At 41.1% G+C, this 22,375-nt stretch overlaps 2 protein-coding genes across 2 annotated transcripts; both read right to left on the reverse strand.

Moving 5' to 3' along the window:
• Positions 1-1,233: 1,233 nt before the first annotated feature.
• Positions 1,234-10,892, reverse strand: LOC139301353 (histone H3-like centromeric protein A). Its single transcript, XM_070924719.1, has 5 exons — positions 10,853-10,892; positions 6,172-6,350; positions 5,752-5,873; positions 3,217-3,291; positions 1,234-1,748 (listed from the first exon to the last, which is right to left on the reverse strand). Exons 2-5 carry the CDS (start codon positions 6,290-6,292, stop codon positions 1,620-1,622), a joined length of 447 nt encoding a protein of 148 aa, XP_070780820.1. The 5' UTR covers positions 6,293-6,350; positions 10,853-10,892; the 3' UTR covers positions 1,234-1,619.
• A 1,331-nt stretch (positions 10,893-12,223) lies between these two features.
• Positions 12,224-17,112, reverse strand: psmb10 (proteasome 20S subunit beta 10). The gene is made up of 8 exons (XM_070924098.1): positions 16,946-17,112; positions 15,766-15,859; positions 15,451-15,548; positions 14,209-14,349; positions 13,882-13,997; positions 13,655-13,713; positions 12,711-12,862; positions 12,224-12,514 (listed from the first exon to the last, which is right to left on the reverse strand). The coding sequence occupies exons 1-8, from the start codon at positions 17,008-17,010 to the stop codon at positions 12,403-12,405; spliced, it is 837 nt and encodes a 278-aa protein (XP_070780199.1). The 5' UTR covers positions 17,011-17,112; the 3' UTR covers positions 12,224-12,402.
• Positions 17,113-22,375: the final 5,263 nt, after the last annotated feature.

Genomic DNA, 22,375 nt, shown 5'->3' on the forward strand with positions numbered 1-22,375 from the left:
CAATATTTGTTACATTTAGTTATACTGCTGGAATCTGTGGAATGCCAGTATTCATTTGATGAGTCCTTTGTGTGGATAGCTTGAAATTAAAAATATCAGGAACACTGTGATAGCGGGCATGCACCGTGCTCAGGCAGAGAATGCTTTTTGCTACACGCAAAAGGAGTACAAAAATGTAAGTTTTGATTTTGTTGCACAAAGGTATGTTGTAATGATGATAATGATTTAAAAAAAGGCAGATGCTATTAGCACCTTAGCAAGCGTCAGCAGCCAACATTGCTATCTAAATGTGAATAACTATCCTCGGTTGACACTCAACACCTGCGGCCTAAACTAAAGACCTGCAGCTGTCAATAATCACCCGCAGATGGCACCCCATTACATTTTCTCTCGTTTTGGTGGCCTGAGCTTTACTTTTGAAGTTTTTGCAATAATCCAGCCTAGAAGTAACATGTGCATGGACATATTTTTCTTTATGCGTTTGAGACAGGATGTACTTGATTATTGCAATGTCACATAGGTGACAAAAGGCAGTCTTTGAATTTTGTGAATAGTATTTTTCCAAGCACAGAACCTTGTGGAACTCTGTGACAAACATTGCCGTGCATGGAGGATTCATTGTTAACATGTACAAACTGAGATTGACCTGATAAATAGAAGTTAAACCAGCTTTCTCAATCTATAGTATCTATAGTTTGCTAAAACCTCTGGATCAAGATTGGGCTTTTTAAGCGGTGGTTGAATTACAGCTACTTTAAAGGACTGTGTTACATAGCCTGTTAATAAAGACAGATTGGTCATATCTAGTAAAGAAATGCTAACTAAGTAGCCTAGTTGAGATGTGGTCTAAGAGATTGGTTGATAGCTTAGATGAAGAAATCATTGTTTGTTTCTGAGGTTCCTGTGTTTGAAAAACTGAGAATTCAGATAAAAATTCTGAATAAGGACCTGTTTTCCAGGCTAAGGACAAGGCTTTCAAATGAGTTATAATTTAGTTTAGGTTTAGGGTTGATTATGCATGGCTGCATTTGAAACAGTCTTTTTCTATGTGACTTTTCAGTTTAACTGAAAAAACATGACTGGTAACGTCATACACAGACATAATGACATTAAATCTTGGCTTGTTTCTAAACCAAAACAAGACATGTAATAGAAAAGATTCTTACTGTTTATTAACAAAATAAGGTTACTAGAATGGGGAACAATATGTACACATCAAATATATAGCAAAGTCAATACAACATAGAGTAGTAATCACACTACCACAGCAGATCTATTATGTATAGTAAAATGATTCAACAATGCATTCAAATACAGCTGCTTGACAAAGATTATTTTTGAGATTTATTTTCTTGGTAGTATTAGTCCAACTGTCAAAGGTGACTTGAAGCGAATTCAAAAAGGACCTGAATTTAAAATGGTTACCTTTTCATAAAACCTGTGACGATCTGCCAAGACAAATGATAACAAATGCTTAAAGCACAAACAAAATCAGAAAACTTCTAAAACAGGTATAAAAACTAATTAAAGGCAGTATCAGAACACACTGAAGTGTAAAGAATGTCTGAGTGTCATTCCTGTTGCTGGTATTCGCGTGTCCACCCTGGACTGCAGTGTTTTTAGAGGTTATCCACCCCGCGGATCCTCCTGGCCAGCTGAATGTCACGGGGGAACACAGTGACTCGCTTGGCGTGGATGGCACACAGATTGGCATCTGAGAATAACATGACGAGAAACGCTTCTGCAGCCTGGGAGGAAGAAAAACAGGTGAAGTTAGGTCAAAGAAATTAGATATTTTATTTCTGATGAACCATTAGTATTTAAAGACCAAACCCAGGGCATTGTTTTCTATAATTCATTGTGATGACAAGATAATTGTCTTTTCCCCACAATTTTTCCGAGATTCTGTCTAAAACCAAAACAAGTTCTTAGTTACATTCACTGTAGAAACTATGTACATTTTCAGTGAATTTAGCTTGTTTATTGGTTCCTTCAGTGTGTATTAGTGACTGTCAGTTACATTCACTGTAGAAACTGTACATTTTCAGTGAATGTAGCTTGTTTATGGGTTCCCTCAGTGTGTTTACATGCCTGTCAGTTTCTACTCTAAATTCAAATAAGCATCGCAATGTACAATAAATTCATGATTTATGACTTAAGAGTTAAACAGCACCAGACACTGTATTCATCACACAGATCATATCAAAGTATATACATTTTTAGGAAATTTCATCCAAGAATATTAAGTCTATTAGCATATTTCCTAGCATCCCATATGGTATGACCATTTTGTGAAACGGAGACAAGTGAAGCTAAAAACTTCACCAGAGACAGAATTATTAGATTTAAACATTAAAGCTTCACTAATCCAGTGTTACCCATGAATTACCTAGACTGTGGCGGCACACCACGGTTTCATGATGAAAATCTTTTGTCGTGTCATCACCATTCATATCTATACAACCCATGTGTTTCTGATTAAATTGTTTATCAGTGCACACAGTTCTTCATAAATCTAGCCTCTTAATTTTGCTCTCAAAGTGCACCAGATTGATGCATTTAACTAAAAGGTATGGAAGCATGCATCCACCCACCACAGTCTTGCAAAATCCTGTGGGAAACACTGACTAATCAACATTTATATAACAACAAAGGGTCAAACAACTATATGCAATGTGAAAGGGGTCATCCAATTCGGTGGTTCCCCTGCCTGTGTGGTTCAGTCTTCAGTGCTTCCAGCAGCAGCAGGCAGCTGTTTCCTGTGAAAAAGCTCTGATAAAGCCTACACTATCTGCTCAGCGGCAAACAGCAGGCAGACACAGTTAGAGACTAGCTGGTGAACATAGTGGAGCATTTCCATCAGAGCTCAAAAGGAGAATGAATTCTGGACTTAGATTCATCAGGTGGACCCAAATGCCACTCCAAATGTATAATAATGTTGGGCAATTGTTTGCTAACAAGCTCCCCTTAATGACTTCTATAATGGTAATATAATTTTTTTCACAGGTTGGTCCATTGTCCCCAAGCAACCCAAAAAAGGAAAAAAAAAATAATGCAGCTTTAATAATTTGTCAACTCTACAAGTTGAAGAACACTTTTCACCAAAATCACCAATATGAATCATGTCTGAGGTGTTTTGAGTATGCTGACCAGAAGAAACCTTTGAATTGCCAAGAATGACAGCATGTTACTTTGGTGGTGGATGCAGCTGCTTACCTCCTGCAGGGCCAGAAGAGCGTAGACCTGCCACCGGAGAGCCTCTCTGGAAAAATTCTGGCATACCTCACGAACCTGAAGCAAGAGGAGGAACCACGATTTTTAAATCAACCAAGGCCGCAGTCATACAGATGAGAGAAAAATATGTAGCAGCAGAAATTGTTTCTTTTTCAGACTTTGGGTGCATTCCCAAACTGTAGCACTGGAAATTATGGAATATATTTCATTTACAAAACCGCACATAAACCCTGTTAAATTCCTGCTCTTGAAACTTGAAATCAAATCTGTATTAGTTTGTAGTTTAGTGTTTCTGATCTTAAACTGCACTTCAGATTTTAAGAGGTATATATTTAGTCAGGATGTTTGAGTTGGCCATGTTTGTGTTGGCATCAATTGTCTCTGGTCCCTTACCCGTGTGGGGTAATGATGGGATGTACAGTAGGCTTACTTCACTGAACCGCAGGTTGGCTTGTTACAGTAGGGAGCAGGGATTTATTTAGGGATGTAAGTGTTCCTTTTGTATTCGTAAGTTGTATTAGATATTCAAGATGATCAAATGCGCAACCAAACTTTGTGTAGTGCCTTGTAAGGCGCTGTTCTAGCCACATTCCATAATAACGTTTCACCTTGATATTACTTGTTTTTATTGTTGAATGTAGGCTACATCCAATTCAACTGCTTTAATTGTGACATGAAGTTTTTAGGAGTGCAAACAGCTGCTAACGTCAAATTAATATATATACACACACATATATACGCATACATACATACGCATATATGCATATATACATATATACATATATGCATATATATACATACACTGCTCAAAAAAATTAAAGGAACACTTTGAAAACACATCAGATCTCAATGGGAAAAAAATCATGCTGTGTAAAAAAACACTGTGTAATGTGTTAGGAACGAAAGGATGCCACATCGCTTGATGGAAATGAAAAACCTTAAACCTTATATTGCATCCCATGTACTCTGCTCTTAGAGTACAGGCCCCCTGCCTGTCCCCAGAGTTAAAAAGAAGTCAGCTGGCTGCAGGGCCTTTTCCTATGGTTGAGGCCCAGAGCTCAGAGGGCTATGCCTGTACTCATAGAACATGAAGTTCTACTGTAACGTTCTACATCTTATAGGCTTTGTTCTCTAAGACTATCGCTAGTGGGATAAGGGCAAAGCAGGATATAGTCTATATATAACCTCACTGGGTCTGTCCAGTACCACAAACACACACCCACTTCACGAGATGAAACAATAAGGGTTCCATGCCTGGCCTCTGCGTAATAGTGCATACAAGTCCATATTCTCACACAGTAAAATACCTGACATTCTCCGTGAGGGGATGAAGGCTGGGAACAAAATAAAGCCTACTGCTGTGAGAAAGCAGAGACGAAGGTTACACAGTAACGTTATCCGTTTGCTGCTGTACATTGATAATGATAAGATTGTATTTGGACTAGTGAATAACTGCAGTGGATACTACCTCAAACAATGTTGTGTCCTCAAAATGCCTTGGTGTCTCGGATGCAGCAGATCTTTAATGTTATTATGAGAAGTGTAAAAATATTTTCAGTTCATTATTAACTGTGGCGAGCTGCCTTCTCTGCCTAAAAAGAAGTCTTATGCAAATCAGACTGACTGCTGGAGATCTTGTGGGAATACAATTTGGAGTTGTGCCTCTGTGGCTCCATTTTGGACTAAAATTCATCCTGGAGGCTGCCCTTCTAAACAAAATAATTTTTAGTTTTGAGATGATGTACCTGGTTAAACTGAAGGAAGAAGGATAAATATTTGTTGAGAATATTATTGGTGGCTTGTAAGAAATCCCTTACTAAGAAATTACTGAAAACAGAAACTACTACTGTTGACGAATGGATTGACCTGGTTTACAGTACCTCTGTAATGGAGAGAATTACATACAACTTGAGAACCCAGGAGGGTTTATCAGAAACACATTTCAATATAATCCTTTGTCACGCGTACCATTAAGACTGAGTCCTTACCGCAGCAGGCCCGGGTTCGATTCCAACCCTTAGCTGCATGTCATCCCCCACCCCCCTCTTTCCTATCTAATAAAGCAGAAATGCCAAATAAATCATCAGTGTTGTTAACAGTTAAAGAAAGAGACGGTGCTGGGCACAAGCGGTGATGGTACACAGAGGGCCCTGCTGAAGTACTCAAACAAAAACAGCAGAAGTCCAAAATGAAATTGTTAAGTTGTATCGCAAAAATGTTTGGGGCTTGAGGCAGAACATTCAAAAACTATAAGTCCTACTGCTTAAGTAATTATATGATCCAAATTTGCCAATGTTTTCATGTATGAGAAGTGAGAGTAGTGGAAGTTAAAAGGGTTGAAGTCAGAACATTTTGGAAAAGAAGAACAGCAGGGGAGGATCAGTATGGGTCGCTAACTGCAAGCAATACACAGCCATAGTCCATAAGTCGTCTGTAGCTGAAAGTATGCAGAAGGAGAAGAAATTCAAAGTGGAGTAGGTTGAAGATGATTTTAAGATTTCTCCCTGTTTGACTCACCAGGCGAGAGAAGGGTCCCTTCCTGAGCAGAAGGTCGGTGCTCTTCTGGTACTTGCGGATCTCCATTAAGGCCCTGGTTCCTGGTCGAAACCTTCTCTTCTTGGGAGTTACAGGAGGCTGCCCTGGATAACAGATACAGTGTTTGTGTTTGCTGTGATGGCAGGACAGGTAGGCTTTCCTCTACAGGAACGAAGATGACAAACAGGTCAAATGTTCTACTTCACCAGAGGGAATATTTAATATTTCATTTAGTTTTGGCTTATAAAGTATGGTTTTAAATAATAGTTTTGTTAAATGCCCTAACTTGTTTTGGGTTTTTTTAAACTTATATTTAGTTTTGACAAAAGCAGTGATTTATTTATGTGACTGGAACATAATCATTAGCTCAAATGTCAGCCCCACTACTTCAGTCCCTCTCACTTGAAACTCTGCTCCGTCTTGGGGACCGGGGTGTTGAACCGGAGGTCCCTGGGGCCGGCTGTGGGGGGCGACGTTGAGGGGTTTTTGCCTTCCGGCGGCTGGCAGATGTATCATGACGCATCGCCTCCAACACACAGGTCAGGACGAGAAGAGGGAAAAATACTGCAGCCAAGGTCTGACTGTGAAAGATCGAGGACATTACATGCTGTATCAATCAAAAAGCAAACCATAAAGTGATTATCTCTTTATAGGAAATGGGTACATTTTATTCCATTAATTCTTCTCATTTGCTGGTAATACCTAAGAAATACAGACACCAGCGATTATTTAAACTAAATCTCTCATCCTGAGACTGCAGTAGCTGCTAACAATGTTAGCTTGTAAATGTACTTACCTGAAAACATGAACAGCTGACTCCTAGAGTGTCTTTTAGTACAACCAAACTTCTCTATCCTGATTGACAGGCAGCCATGGTAGCGACTTGTGAATCACAAGGTAGCCATGCCCTAAAGTTTACCCTGCTTTATCATCTATTTTACTCTAAATGGGACCATCACTTCCAAAATGAACATCATGCTGTATTGAAGACTAGTGATTGAGACCATGAAGCCATTAGGAAAATGTTTACTGAGGTACCATCATGTAAATAAAATATGTAATATACATATGTGGTATTTTAAGTAAATATGGACCAGATTACCTGCTGGCGGCGTGGCTAAGTGCGGTGACATCACAATCTCACAGAAGTCTTGACGGCTCGTTTAAAGGCACACTCTGTGGAGTGTTTTTGATAGTATAGTATTTATACAGCACCTAGACCCGCTTTATAATGAAAAAAAGACCGAAAGACAGAAATCTCACTTTCTACAATATGGGACCTTTAACATGAATTTTAATTTGCAATTACTAGAATAATTACATAACAGACACGAAATAATTGTATTTAATATATTACATTCCATGCTTTGTAAACAATACGACATCACCATAGGAACATTGTCATGCCTGCTTCATTTTGTTGTCCTGCTATTCCACTGTATTATTCGTTTGTTTTTCCTGTGCCATCCAAATGGTGTTGTCTGTCTGCCACCTGCCTGACCCCATGTGAATGCAACATAAATGACTACAATCACAATTTCTTGGAAAATGATCTGGTTTTTAAGCCACCATGGCTTAGTAACTTTGAGAGTCAAATTAATTTAAAAGTAGTTACTAGCTACAAATTGTAGTGGCCGTGTTAACTTTGATTATTCTAGTGTGATATTATGAACCAGAGGTCTGTACTACGAAGCAGGATTTGAGGCTAGCCAGGTAACTTCAGGTTTAACCCTGGGTTTTCATGTTAATGATGGTAGTTCACTTCTCACTGGTGTACATCGGCACGGTAACTTCTGCTGCACACTAGGGATGTTAATGATTAACCATTAACCAACAATAAGAATTTTGACCAATTAATACTAACAGTTAAAAAATAGTATAAACAGCCATGATGTTGCTCCTGGGAGACAACTTATAAAAGTTACAAAACATTTTTCTACATGGGAGATCTAGGCAGTTATGCCTACTAAACTATAATGTGCATTCACTGTGCATGTTAGTCAGTTTGTTATGCCTGCCCTGCATAAACCAGCACAAGCTGCAGTTGTTCAGGAATTACAGGTCAGAGTCTTGGATGGAGCATCACTGACATTTGTGTTATTTATATTTTCTTATTGACAATAATATAATTTGTCAGTATTTGAGTGGATTAACTGTTATGGTAAGAATTATGAGCCACTGTTGAATGTTTACATTTTTCAAAAAAAAAAAAAAATGTAAACATAACAACCTGTGGGGCGGAGTCCTTATCGCAGCAACCCAGGCTGGAATTGAACCCAGGCCCCTTTGCTGCACGACATCACCTCTCTAGCTCCCACCTTTCCCGTCTCTCTCATCTGTACCTATCCATTAAAGGCAAAAGCCCAAAAAATTATCTTAAAGAGGAGGTATTATGCTCATTTCCAGCTCTATATCTTTATTCTGGAACACCACTAGAGAAGCTTTGCATGATTCACAGATCAAATAAGTCCTTATTCATCTTATTCTGGCCCTTCATACATACATCAGTTCACCCTCTGTCTGACACAAGCCGTTTGAGCGCCTGTCTCTTCAAGGCCTCACTGATTACTGTACAAAACACACAACTTTATTCACTGATTTTGGTGAAACTCGATGATTTTATGGAGAAAACGTTTTCTGGTTTTCCCTCTGATGTTCTCCGACTACTCTGCCTCAACTCTTGGTGATTTTCCTGATGGACAGAATGCTTTATAAAGTAACTGCTAACTGCTGCTAACTGTAGCTGCTGTTAACTCAGTTAGCTCTGAGCACCAGGGGAGTGTTGGTGTTTACACTGCCAGCATTGAAACTTTGGACCACTGGGAGGAGGAGGTTTTCAGGCCCGGGCTCAGAGAGTCAGATGGTTAGAGTCAGCTAACTAAGAGTATAGATATAGATATATATCTATGGCTAAGAGGAATGCTAGATGCACAGCTAACTTGCGAACGGCAGCTACAGTTAGCAGTAGTTAACGATTACTTTAGCAACAAGTAAAGCCATCTGTCCAGCTTTCTGTGAGACATACTGAACAACCTGAGTAGTAGTAAAGAGCAGTCCTGAGCAGAGCAGCCGAATATCTCGGGGTGGATGAGCACGTCCCTCTACTTCGTGGGCGTGCTTTTTTTCCTTTTTTTCCTTCTTTGTGGGCGTGCTGTCACTGCTGTGCCCTGAGCAGATAATAAGCCTCATGAAAGTAGACACGAAAAGCTGAGCAGTCTGAAGACTGAGCTTTTGGCTCACAGGGATTACTTTTACATACGTTTTCCTCATTATTTGGCAACTTTGGTAACGTTTAATAGGAATATCCAACATTGTAACACTGTGTATATGACAGAAAATAAGGAAAAGCATAATAGGTCCTCTTTAAAAAAAATAAAATAAAACAAACCGTGACCCGAGGTTCATTCTGAACCGTAAATTCTGTGTACCAGTACACCTCTAGCATTGGATGCCTAAAAAAGAATGCCTTGTTGTACTTAACGTGTTAATGTTACACATCTTATTTTAACTTATGAGGGTAGTTGGAGTAGCTAGCTAGTAATGTTAGCCTTGACACAGAATTGAACGGTCAGTGCAAAATGAATCATGTATCGACAAGTTAGCTTGCTAGCTAATATAACAGCTAGCTAAGGTTACACCTCTGAGTTATTCATAAACCTTTGTTTGACTAGTTAACTACTGAATCCGCCCATCACAACTCTGTGCCGTCACACACCGCGCCACCCACCACAAGTAAATTCGCAACCTGTGGGTTTAATGGTTGCTCTTTGGTTGTAAAATATGCCACTATGCTGCAAGTAGATGTTGCCCATGTTTGTGATTGGCCAGATGCTGCAAACACTGTCCTTTTTATGTGAATGCACTCATGGCTAGATTGATAAAAACCTGGGTTGACTTACTGAGTTGATAACCCCGTAGTGTGACCGCTTAGCATGATTGTGGTTGTTAGGCTTAGTGAAACCAGGTAACCATAAAATATCCTGGGTATGTTGAACTTGCTTCATGGCACAGGCCTCAGATATCGGTTTTCTTGTTTCTTTTAACCGCCATTTTTTAAAATAATTTCAACAGAAACCTAATGCTGCCCACAGATATCTAATGTCCTGATATGGGGTGGCAGGGTTAACGTGATCTAATCCGACTCCATCTGGGATTAAAAAAAAACCCAAATTGTTACAATAACAACAACATTATCATGGGCTGTAGCTACATTCAGAATGGCGGTGTGGTGCAAGTCAGACATGACTATGAATATACTAAGTAATAAGGGGATCAGTTGGATCACCAGAATTTGGCTGAACTTAAATCTGCAGTGCAGATCCACACGCCAGAGAGAGCGGGGTCACAAGTTTGGTCAGGACGGCTGTGGTGCTGTGCAAACAAACTAGGAGGAGAAAATGTCTCATTTGTTTTGCTTACAGGAGTAAAAGACATGACCCCTCAAGTCCGGATGTGGGTGTGTCGTGTTGCAGTTTGCTAGTCAAAATTGGTTGGCAAGTGACCGCTTGCGATCTGAATGCTCAGGAGCCAAAACAGCTGGAGAAAATAGTGAAAGCAGATCATCTGCAATCTGATCCTCCTCTTATGAATCCGTGCTGATCGCTCTCAAATTTTGACCTGCGGACTGAGTAGCGCTCAGAATTTGTTTTGTGCTCTCTATACCTCCACATGTGATCTAATTCTCAACACTGAAAACAACATAAGTAAAAGTGTGGCATCGTTGGAGATCTCCTGGGCAGACAGCAAACATTTGCTAGCTATATCACGAAAATACATTTAAAGATGTGAACCGCTGGCAACAGGTACAAATATTAAAAGATAGCGCTTGTATTTCCCCCATACGGTTTGCGCTGAAAAGTCTCGTTATGTATGATGATGTATGACGTATATGTTATGAGTCGCGTTCGTAACTTACGGAGCGCCGAGGTCACAAATAGAGCAAACGTTACTTTATGTTACTGTACTGTACTAGCAAATTAGGGTTGGCTCCCTAGTCAAGCAGGTGCCATTTTACGTTCACAACGTCATATCAACTCCCTCGTTTTATACGTTTCTTAACCCAATAAAGAAACTATAAACGTACCTGCCGAGTTCAACGATATTCTCGTATTCAATGTTTTTTAAAATACTGGAAACCGAACTGACTGGTTGATCTCCGTCGAGCAGTCACCACACACAACAGCGTCCAAATGAAATTCAAACGACGCCTCTTCACCGGCTCGACCAATCAGCTTGGAAGAAGTGGGCGGAGCAAATTATTTGGGAACGCTTGGTGAGAGGTATCTGTACTCGCTTTATGGGTGGGAACGTGAGCTACAAAATACAGATCACAGTGTTCAGTGAAGGTGTTTGGATAAACCGCGCTCTACTCGTAGAGAAAGAAACGCACCGTGAAGCTGGATGGACACAGAAGGAAGATGATTGGAAGTCTGTTTAAAAAGCCATATATTTTTAGCAATATAATCTCCTCTCCCTCTTCATCTTTACAAATTCATCACAGTCCAATGCATGTTACTAACTTTATATCTTCCCCGGAGTTTCTTTGTGCTTTCTCGTCTCGCAGGTTCCTGTGGATCGTGGTCCTGGTACACCTGGGTGCTGCTGCCATGGGCCTGCCTGACTCATCACTACAGTTATTATGTTTAGTCGTAGTTCTGTTACTATTAAAGCTGTTATTGCTATTATTAATCTCAGCTATTATTACAGATGTAACTATTATTATCAGTAATATTTCCATTATTATTATAATTATAGCTGCTATTTCTACTGCTAGTGCTGCCATACATCTCTGCCTGTCTGTCTGTCTGCCTGTCTATCTGTGTCTCTACGTCTATCTCTCTTTCTGTCTGTCTGTCTGTCTCTCCCCCTCTCTCTTTCTCCCTCCCTCCCTATGTCTCTCCCTCTCTCTCTCTCTCTCTCTCAAACCCAACTGGTCAAAGGAGTTGACCGCCCACCTAGAGTCTGGTTCTGCTCGAGGTTTCTGCCTCTTAAAAGGAAGTTTTTCCTTGCCACTGTCGCCAGAGTGCTTGCTCATGGTGGGAACTGTTGGGTCTCTGTAATAACATTATAAAGAGTCGGTCTAGACCTGCTCTGTTTGTAAAGTGTCATGAGATGAGTTTTGTTGTGATTTGGCGCTATGTAAATAAAATTGAATTGAAAATTGAATAATTAATATATCAGATCTAGCCATTTTCCTGTAAGACAAAACAGCATAGTTTTTGAATTCCTGTTATGTTGCAGTGATTAAGAGAGGTAATAACTGCCACAGCTGATTTTTACTAATTGAACATAAAAAAACAACCCATATTTGACTGCAAGCTGTACTGCTGCGAACATGTGAATGTTTGCTCAAAAGAAGACAAGGGTTTAGTAAGAAAAAGAAGCTGCATACAAGCTGCAGTAAAACTACTTCCAGCCCTTCAAGTGCAGTCACCTACTAACTTGCAGGCACTGATCATTTAACAAACGAAGCTTTTATTACAAAACACTTGATGACATGTACAGTCAATGATGCTTTAGAGATATTAAACAACCTGTTCTAAATCATTTGACCACACTCGTATTACTTATTTAGCACACTGATGTATTAGTACATACAGAATAGATACTCCAGTAGGAGCATTTTATTGTATTTTATTCAGTGTCCATGATCTGAACAGATTCATCGACCACATCCAGAGAGAGCGGGGTCACAGTTTTGGTCAGGACGGCTGTGGTGCCACGCTTATATCTGTACTGTCCCTCTCTGGAAAAAAGACAGACAAGGAGGAGAAAATGTCTCATTTGTTTTGCTTACAGGAGTAAGGAGTCACATTCACCCTTTTTTTCACCCTTGTTGAGATGACATTAAGGGGCTTATTTTTAACACATTAAAGGGAGAGGAACTGGAAGACACATGACAGGTTCTCCTCTGATAAAGACGTACGCATATAATGGCTCACCTTTTGCCCTTCGTTGTGGGCTTGTCGTAGCCTCGCAGGTATTCCACTCCAGCCTCGGTGATAACACACAAGTCCACGTTGCTGCCTGAACCCAGGTCACAGAAAATCCCTGCAGCAATGGCGTCTCGCACAAGCTCCTTCGCCTCCTCCAGCTGAAAGGGAGAGAGGAGGTGGAGAAAAACTTATTAGGCTGATTAATAGAAGAGATGGAGGAAGAAGAGGACAGGATTGAGTAGGTAGACCTACTGTACACTGACTAACAACTAGAGATGCAATCCACCTCTGGAGGCCATATGAGAGGGCAGGACAAAAATGTACAAGCAAGTGCTTCTTTTGTGCAGTTTCATTTTAAAGATTGATACAGTGGTTTGTCCTGCAATTAAGCCTTACATGTTTGAAATCCAACAAAAGCTCTTACCGTCCCCACCGGCTCACGTCTTTTATACATTACCAAGCCAACTATACATCGCCAATGATTGTGATGGAAGTATTACAACCTTAATACAGCAAAACAAAAAGACTCTAAATTGTATGATTAACTGCAACTACTTTCTTGTATTCATTTTTGCCTTGTGTCCACACTAAGCTAGCATTTTTACACTAGAAAGCACAGCTTTTTGAAAACAGCGTCCAGAGAATATAAACCTGAACACTGAGCTTTTGGAGAACAATGAAAATCAGCATGGTTGGGTTGGTATTTTTATTTTCTGCATTCTTGTATTTAGTGGTTGTTTATTCTACTTTTGACCTTTTTCTTTTGGACTTTTGGCTTCTTTGTCTTGTTTTTGTATCCTTGTTGGTATATATTTACAAAGCAGACTTTCCCATACATCTCCATAATAACATGCCTTCAGTATACACTCTATTCTCCTTTCTTTATTTCAATAGACATCACATTTTATATTTGATTACCCCTGCCGTGAAAGGAAAGGAGAGAATCTCACCTCCATGTTTGGTTTGAATCTGTCCTCAAATACAGAGACAGCAGCTGCAGCTCCGGAGCCTGAAACCAGAATCAAACATTAGAAAACTATATTCATTCATTCGAATTTACAAATAAACTTGACCCTTGATGTTGAACTGAGAGGGTTTTTCTTTACAATCTGCCCAGCCTGGTCACCACATACAGATGTATACAGTACATTAAACACAAATATAAATAAACACGTACCCATAGTGAGGAAAGGCAGTTTGTCGTAGGAGCCGTGTGGGTAAACACTGTACAGGTGAGCTCCAGTCACATCGACTCCTCCAACAATCAGAGATGAACCGATGTGACCTTGGTACCTGAGAGATCAGACAGACATCATTAAAACCTGCTGCTGTCTCTCTTTCAGTGGGAGGAATAAGGAACAAGTCTGCCTGGATGTGTGTTGCTGTTTACAAGCAAAGAAACCCAAGAAAACAAGAGAAAATAGGCCATTAGGATATACGAAAATTAGATGAGAAGAAATCAGTAATTTAGGTTTTGTATCCTTTATATCTCTGTTACCCTCACCTGAACAGCATCTGTTTCAGCTGTCGAGTTACCATGGCAACGAGGGGGGGTCGCCCAGTGTTGAGCGTGTGCAGTTCCACATTGGACGCTATGATTTGTGTGGTGATCTCTGCGTCTGCAGCCACGCCGGCTCCACAGCAGCTACAGAACATACAGGACATCATTTAACGAGTCAAACCATGGACAGTTTCATATACATGGCTGAAGTAGTTTTGCTTGGTCTTAGAGGCATAAAGCTATTTGTTTTACATTTAGAAACCAACTCTGTGTGAGATAAATGGTAAATGGTAAATGATCTCACTTATATAGCGCTTTTCAACCTTCACGGTTCCCAAAGCGCTTTACAGCTAAGTCTCATTCACCCATTCACTCACACATTCACACACCAATGTCGACTGAGCTGCCATGCAAGGTGCTGGTCTCCATCGGGAGCAACTTAGGGTTCAGTGTCTTGCTCAAGGACAGGTATTCACAATAATGGCATAAAATATCCTAATTTTGCTCAATATTCAGTAAAAGTAGACCACTTGCCTTTATTGTCTCATGGGGTTCATGAATGAAAATAGATAGAATGGAAAAACATTTGTGTATTACTATTATATGGCTAAAGAAAGGTGAATACATTACATTACATTCAGCAGATGCTTTTTGTCCAAAGGGACATATATGCAGATACTGAAAGAAATTTGAGGGTCTGTGTCTTTCTCAAGGACAAGCACAGGAGGAGGTGGGGACTGAATCACCAAATCACCAAAGTAATGGCCAACCTGATGTACCAATTGAGCTACAGCTGCCTCGCCCTGCCCTGTAAATAGTCCAGTTAAAATGGGGCTAATTGAGACTTTGAGGGTGGCTGTTTTAAAGGCGAGAATTAACAACAGCAAAAGAACAAGCACCTTTAGTTTCCAGCCTTAATCTTGATACAGCCAGCAGTTTCAGATCTAAAGACCTGAGACTACTGACCACATAAAGCCTTGTATGTCAAAAGTAAAATTTCTAAACCAATCCTAAAGGTGACAGGGTGAAGATCAAGAGAATTTGGATTTTTATGTTTAACCCATACAAATGTCCATATATGCAATACAAACACCTTGAACCAATATAAAAAATAAAAGTCATACTAATGCAAAAAGTCATACTGTGAAATACTGTAAAGAAAGAGTTGGAAGTGGAAATATGAGTGAGGACACAGCTAGGGTTGTCCTGCTGTGGAATCGCTAAGTAAACTCTGGTTTTACTCACTAGATCTTAGGAGCGATGTAGTGAATCTTCATGCAGTTTTTGTCAGCCACCACCATGTCGTCTGTAGCCCTGGTGTCTGCTCCCAGGATCACTCCATCCTGACGGACAAGGACAGGATATACTCACCACACCTGATGTCAAGAACAGCTACCAGGTTTATTACAGTGCCAACATGTGCCAACCAGGAAGTTAGGTGGCTACTTTTTATGTACAGATATAAATTTAAAGCAATGCTCTTGAAATAACCTTTAAGCAAAGTGGTTTCTGCCAGTCTGTATGTGTCTCTCAGTAAAAACACTGAAGGCAGATCCTCACCTTGTAAACAATCCCAGCGATGGTGGTCCCTGTCTTTCTGGCATTGGGAGTTTTGTAGCCGAGCTCTGACAAACTGGACTCCAACAATGCATTCCTGGAAATGATGAATGAGCATGAGACAGACAGAAAGACAGAGACAGTATTTATTCACTGCAACCCCCCTATCTCCTATTATTCTGCCATACATCTCCTACTCTGTATACTGCCCAATACTGCATGTATAGAAGTGTCAAAGGTATATTGCAGTGACACAATACCACAAGGGAAGACAGGGCTATGTGCACAAAATAATTCAGATTTGTGTGCTTGAGTGATATACTTTTTAATTCAATGACTAATATTAGATAGCAAATAAATCAGAATTATTGCTGCTACAGTTAAACAGACCTAGTTTCTTTTCAATTGACACACACAAAATGGTTGTTTTCAATCTGTATTCAAACTCAACTCATATATGGGAACATACTGTATGCGTAATTTTATAAATTATATGTAATTTTATAGTCAAATAACTACTGTCTGTGTCTTCTGTCAACATTAATTCATTATATTTTATGAGATTAAATATGTTGTATGAAAAAAACATTTTCAGTGATAAATGTAGTGAAGTAACACTTAAGTTGAGGTATAAGGTATAAAGTTGCACAAAATAAAAACACCCCTGTACCGAAACCTTAAAACTGTCTTTTCCTCCCCAGTTTATACCAGTTTGGTGTAATCAAATCGTGTAAATGAGCCATATTCCTCAATTTATCCGTTCTCCGCACACGCTTCACGTGATAACAACACATTGTTATAACAATTAACTTTTCACGTTATAACGTGACCCTGATCTGTTTCATTTCTGGCATGGCCGCAATACGCTTCCATAGGTTGTAGTATGTCTTGTACTCAATATATTTAAATATGACATATTTTATCCCAATAAATAAATAAATGAAGTAGCAGTCCTATATGAACGCGATGGTGTCTCTTAAAAGTCCCTACAGGAACATCACAAACATGCCGTGGTGACAATGAGGTTGCTACAGGAGAGAGAGAGAAAGAGAATGATAACTAAACGTTAGAAACTCAGTAGGGAGCACGAAATACACCGCACAACACCCTTCTATGAACATTATAGTATTTCCTCCTGCGCACCATTTTAGCCTCAGTAACGATAGATGCAGTGTTTCTTTACCTGCGGCTGTTTTCAAAGCAGAAACCTCCAGTCTGCAGCTCACAGGGCTTCAAGCTGTGGAGCATCTTCAGTGTGAAGACAGAAAAGATGAAAATGAAGCGGAGAGCTGAAGATAAACCCTTTCAACAAAAGCTCTGTCAGGCTATGTGTCAGCGCTTTTCAGGGGTTTTTAGTTTTACTTTCGCTTCTTCAACACAAGCCAAGAGTTCCTGTTCCCCACTGTAAAAGATATCCACATTAACCAGACATTTGTTCAGAGTTTGAAAGAGTGATTTTTCATCGAGAAGCCTGGAGGCGCTGTCAGATGAGTGAAAAAAAAATCCACTTTTCTCCCAATTCAGTTCCTTGTAATACTTTTTTTCCCTGAAACAATACTCTCCGATTTGAAATAAAGGAGGTACCTCCACCTGTAAGAAAAAAAGCTCCTTAATTTGGCATCATTTATGGAATAAGCTGATTTGTATGAGAGAAAACAGACATCTCATTCTGCTGCACAAGCCATTATGTCATTCGCTCAGACTCATGAGCCACTAAAATGAACTGATTGTTGAAATTCACTGCTATTTCTTGCAGTGTACTAGAATTTGACAAAGCGTCAAGATGGAACCTGGTTCCCGGTTGCCTAAAATGTCGGCTCAGGTAACACCTCAAAATAAAGTAGGAGTAGTTCAACCATCTAATTTCACTTCTCCTTGCCTTTTAAAAATAAATTAAGGGATTAACCCCTCAACCCAAACTTAAGCAAACTGACGGTTGCACATGATAATAAGTTTAAGTAAACTTTAATATTATCAGTGATGTAATACTACTTTGTTTCCCTTGAAATGGGATTAGACCCTAAATAAAAGTTACAGCTGATTTAAAAATATGAATGTGTCAAAAATTCAACTCAGGGCACGAGTTACTCTTAAATGTAAAAGGCGAGCGTGGAGGGCCATCTGCTGATAAATTAAGTCATTGCAAATTTATGAATTCACTGGTTACATCAATACAGATATTATGTTTTTTATTTTGTGTATTACATCATTTATTGCTGTAGGACAATAGAAGTCCTAAACCCTGCTGTCAAAATGCATTTCTTGTGCTATAATTCAGGTATCTCCATTAATTTTCATAGGAAATTTCTTGTGCATCCTGGACAACCTGGAATTCTTCAAAGCAGTGTTCCATCAATGGAAAAATCCTGAGAAAGTAGAAAATTGCACAAAATGTCCCAAAAACAATATGTTGCCCTAGTTTTATTGTGCATCACAGTATAACCAGGACAACACACTTAGGGTGTCACTACATTGCTAATTCAAGCTTCCAAAGTGTGGCTTTGTGCAGTGTGAATCCTGCTGAAACAAGATGGTTGTTAAATTTCAAATAAAAGTCAGAAAGTTTGTTGTACAGTTTTCAAAGTAAAAGCAAAACAATTATTGTACAATTATTTTATGTATTAAAAATGTTTCATTTCATTCATTCACACAAAATGAAAAAAAGATACAATATATAATTTGCAAGTAATGTGAGAGAGAGTTACCCAAAAAAACCCTGCAGTGAAAAAAAAAAGGGGGGGGGGGGTGCAAGCAAGCAAGTGAGCAAATTGGGCATGGAGTCGAAACTGATGATATACTGATGATGATAATGTAGACAGTATTGCAGGTAATGCTCACAAGATTTTGAAGAAGCTGCCAGTAGCTTCCAAGTCCTGCCAGTATCCAACATGAGTACTTGTGATATGTGTGCATCTGCTATTGCACCGTTTCAGGTTACTGGTGTAGGCCAGGCTACTTTAAATAATTTTGTATCATCCATGGAAGAAGTAGTACTGGAGGTACAGAGTCAAGCTAAAGATGTAGCTTTGCAATGTTTATCTTTTTAGGATACTAGTATGAAAGCTAAAGTGAATGAGAACTGTTGAGCCGGTCGAAAAAGTACTGTATCAGATTTGAAAACATAATTCAATTCAATTCAATTCAATTTTATTTATATAGCGCCAAATCACAACAAAAGTCATCTCATGACACTTTACAAATAGAGTAGGTCTAGACCGACTCTTTATAATGTTATTACAGAGACCCAACAGTTCCCACCATGAGCAAGCACTCTGGCGACAGTGGCAAGGAAAAACTTCCTTTTACGAGGCAGAAACCTCGAGCAGAACCAGACTCTAGGTGGGCGGTCATCTGCTTTGACCGGTTGGGTTTGAGAGAGAGAGAGACATAGAGAGGGAGGGAGAAAGAGAGAGGGGGAGAGACAGACAGACAGAAAGAGACAGAGAGAGAGAGAGAGACGTAGAGACACAGATAGACAGACTGACAGACAGACAGAGTATTTCATTTGACATTTTGTACGTTTATTCATTAGACTAAAAAAACCTAGAAGACCTTGTGGAACATAGTGAACTCTGCTTGCACTCATCTCCCAGCTGAAACTACGGGAGTTGCTGGCTCTTTGCACACACACATGCAAATAAGTCGGCAATCACCAGCTGTTGGGCTGACTGTGGCTGACTAGAAGAACTTAACTTATTGCCCAACCCTAGTGTATAACTAACGATTGCTTTCTACTAGTCAAGAGCGATGCAAGGCAGGAGTGGACAACTCGCTAACTGTAACATGAGGTATGGTAATGAGCCGGCTAGCTTTAACTTTTATGGCATGGATCTGGTGTTGGTTGCTTTGTAATGTTAGCTGACGAAGTAACTTACAAACGGCATGCTAGTTTGTATGACGGAGCCAATGGTCCAAATAAAATATAGGAACATATAGATAGTAACGTTACTCTAAATATGATTGTAAATCACAGTAGCTCAGTCTGGTGTATGTCACCGGTGTCATTAAAACAACAACAGAATCAGAATCAGAAATACTTTATTGATCCCCAGGGGGAAATTGTACAGTACCGGTGCTCCCATTCAAGAGTAGGAAGTAGCATAAATTTAGAGCTAAAAGTATGTACAAAAAATAAGAAATAGAAAGTAAAAATATACACATTTACAGTATTTAAGTGAAAAATAAAAGTGAAAAAATATATATAATAACAATGTGTATATATATATATATATACATATATGGTGCTCTTGTGTCTGACCAGTACGTCATGGAGAGGATGTGAAACATTGTCCAAGATGACCTGCAGCTTGGACAGCATCCTCCTCTCTGACACCACCGTCAGAGAGTCCAGCTCCACCCCCACAACGTCACTGGCCTTGCGTATCAGTTTGTTGAGTCTGTTGGAGTCCGCCACCCTCAGCCTGCTGCCCCAGCATGCAACAGCATAGAGGATAGCACTGGCCACCACAGACTCATAAAACATCCTCAGCATAGTCCGGCAGATGTTGAAGGGCCTCAGAAAATAGAGGCGGCTCTGGCCCTTCCTGTAGAGGGCGTTAGTGTTCTTTACCCAGTCCAGTTTATTGTCAATGTGAACTCCCAGGTACTTGTAATCCTCTACAATGTCCACACTGACCCCCTGGATGGAAACAGGGGTCATCGGCACCTTGGTCCTCCTCAGATCCACAGTCAGCTCCTTAGTCTTTGTCACGTTGAGCTGCAGGTGGTTCTGCTCGCACCATGCGACCAAGTTGTCCACACAGCAGCCCTGTACTCCTCATCACCCTTACTGATACATCCAACTATTGCTGAGTCATCAGAAAACTTCTGAAGATGCAGTAGCTGACGTCCGTGATGTAGACGGTGAAGAGGAAGGGAGAGAGGACAGTCCCCTGCGGGGACCCGGTGTTGCTGACCACTCTGTCTGACACACAGTGTTGTAAGTGCACATACTGTGGTCTGCCAGTCAGGTAGTTGACAATCCAGGACACGAGGGGGGCATCCACCTGCATCTCCGTCAGCTTCTCACCCAGTAGAGCCAGACGGATAGTGTTGAACGCACTGGAGAAGTCAAAAAACATGACTCTCACAGTGCTCGCTGGCTTATCCAGGTGGGCATAGACGCGGTTGAGCAGGTAGATGATGGCATCCTCAACTCCAAGTCGGGGCTGATAGGCGGACTGAAGGGGGTCCAAGTGTGGCTTGACCATGGGCCGGATGAGTCTCTCCAGGGTCTTCATGATGTGAGAGGTCAGTGCCACGGGTCTGTAGTCCTTGGAGCCACTGGGACGTGGCGTCTTCGGCACAGGAACGAGGCAGGACGTCTTCCACAGCATGGGGACCCTCTGAAGACTCAGGCTCATGTTGAAGACACGGTGAAGTACTCTACATAGCTGGGGGGCACAGGCTTTAAGCACCCTGGGACTGACACCATCAGGGTCTGCAGCCTTGCCTGAGTGGAGTCTCATCAGCTGTCTTCTAACATGGTCAGCACACTGTAGAGGTGACCGGTGGGGGAGGGGTGGTGTCATCAGGTTGACGAGTGCCATCAGCCTAGGGACTGGGGAACGAGGTGTGAGGAAAGCTCTCACAGGGGGATGGGGGGCTGTGAGGAGCGGGGGTGGGGGGGGGGGGGGGGGGATAGGTGAAGGTTGGAGGCAGACAGCAGAAGACTCATAGGGGGGGGTGAGCAGGGCCCACAGAGTCAAATCTGTTGAAAAACAGATTCACTCCGTTGGCCTGGTCCACACTGCCTTCAACTCCTCTGTTGTGCCCCCTGGATCGTTCTCACCTCCTCCCTGTTGCCAGCTCTGAAAGCCCTCTTCTTTTTATTCAGGATGGCCTTGATGTCCTTTGTCACCCATGGCTTGTTATTTGAATAACAATGGACAGTCCTTGCTGGGACAGTGGAGTCCACACAGAAGTTGATGTAGTCTGTGATGCACTCTGTGAGCCCATCAATGTCCTCTCCATGAGGCTCACAAAGTGCCTGCCAGTCAGTCACCTCAAAACATCCCTGAAGTGTCTCATAAGCCTCCTCCGACCATCTCCTCACTGTCCTTATGGTTGCAGGCTGGCTCTTGACTAGAGGCACATAACAGGGGTTGAGGTGCACAAGGTTGTGGTCTGACCTACCCAGAGGGGGGAGGGAAGACGAGCTGTATGCATCCTTCACGCTAGCATACAGCAGGTCCATGGTCCTCTCCTCTCTAGTAGGACAGCTCACGTACTGTGTGAAGGTGGGAAGTGTCTTAGCCATGGTGATGTGGTTGAAGTCACCCGAAATAGCAATGAGTGCATTCGGGTGTTGAGTCTGTAAATGGGCTATGGCGGAGTGAATGACGTCACACGCCGACTTCGGGTTGGCAGAGGGGGGTATGTAAACAGTCACAACAATGGCATGTGAGAATTAGTATGGTCTGAGTCCAACAGCCAACAATTCAATGTCTGGGCAACAGACACGATCCTTGATGGTGATGTGGGAGGGATTGCACCACCTGTTGTTAACGAGAACGGCTTACCACTCCCGGTGCAATCCCTGTCGGCCCTGACAGTCTGAAAGCCGTCGATGGAAACGTTGACGTTGGGAATGTCTTGGTGCAGCCATGTCTCC

Source organism: Enoplosus armatus, chromosome 18 (assembly GCF_043641665.1).
Source record: "Enoplosus armatus isolate fEnoArm2 chromosome 18, fEnoArm2.hap1, whole genome shotgun sequence".
Taxonomy (NCBI): domain Eukaryota; kingdom Metazoa; phylum Chordata; class Actinopteri; order Centrarchiformes; family Enoplosidae; genus Enoplosus; species Enoplosus armatus.

What these genes read in the sequence shown, in the direction of transcription:
- LOC139301353 (XM_070924719.1), bottom strand. Translation starts at nt 6,292, where the DNA reads ATGCGTCATGATACATCTGCCAGCCGCCGGAAGGCAAAAACCCCTCAA. An exon ending in AAGACGGAGCAGAGTTTCAA is followed by an intron (nt 5,874 to 6,171) that starts GTGAGAGGGACT and finishes TCTGTTATCCAG; the next exon opens with GGCAGCCTCCTGTAACTCCC. An exon ending in AGGGACCCTTCTCTCGCCTG is followed by an intron (nt 3,292 to 5,751) that starts GTGAGTCAAACA and finishes CTCTTGCTTCAG; the next exon opens with GTTCGTGAGGTATGCCAGAA.
- psmb10 (XM_070924098.1), bottom strand. Translation starts at nt 17,010, where the DNA reads ATGCTCCACAGCTTGAAGCCCTGTGAGCTGCAGACTGGAGGTTTCTGC. An exon ending in TCGCTGGGATTGTTTACAAG is followed by an intron (nt 15,549 to 15,765) that starts GTGAGGATCTGC and finishes CTTGTCCGTCAG; the next exon opens with GATGGAGTGATCCTGGGAGC. An exon ending in ACTGCCTTTCCTCACTATGG is followed by an intron (nt 13,714 to 13,881) that starts GTACGTGTTTAT and finishes TTCTGGTTTCAG; the next exon opens with GCTCCGGAGCTGCAGCTGCT.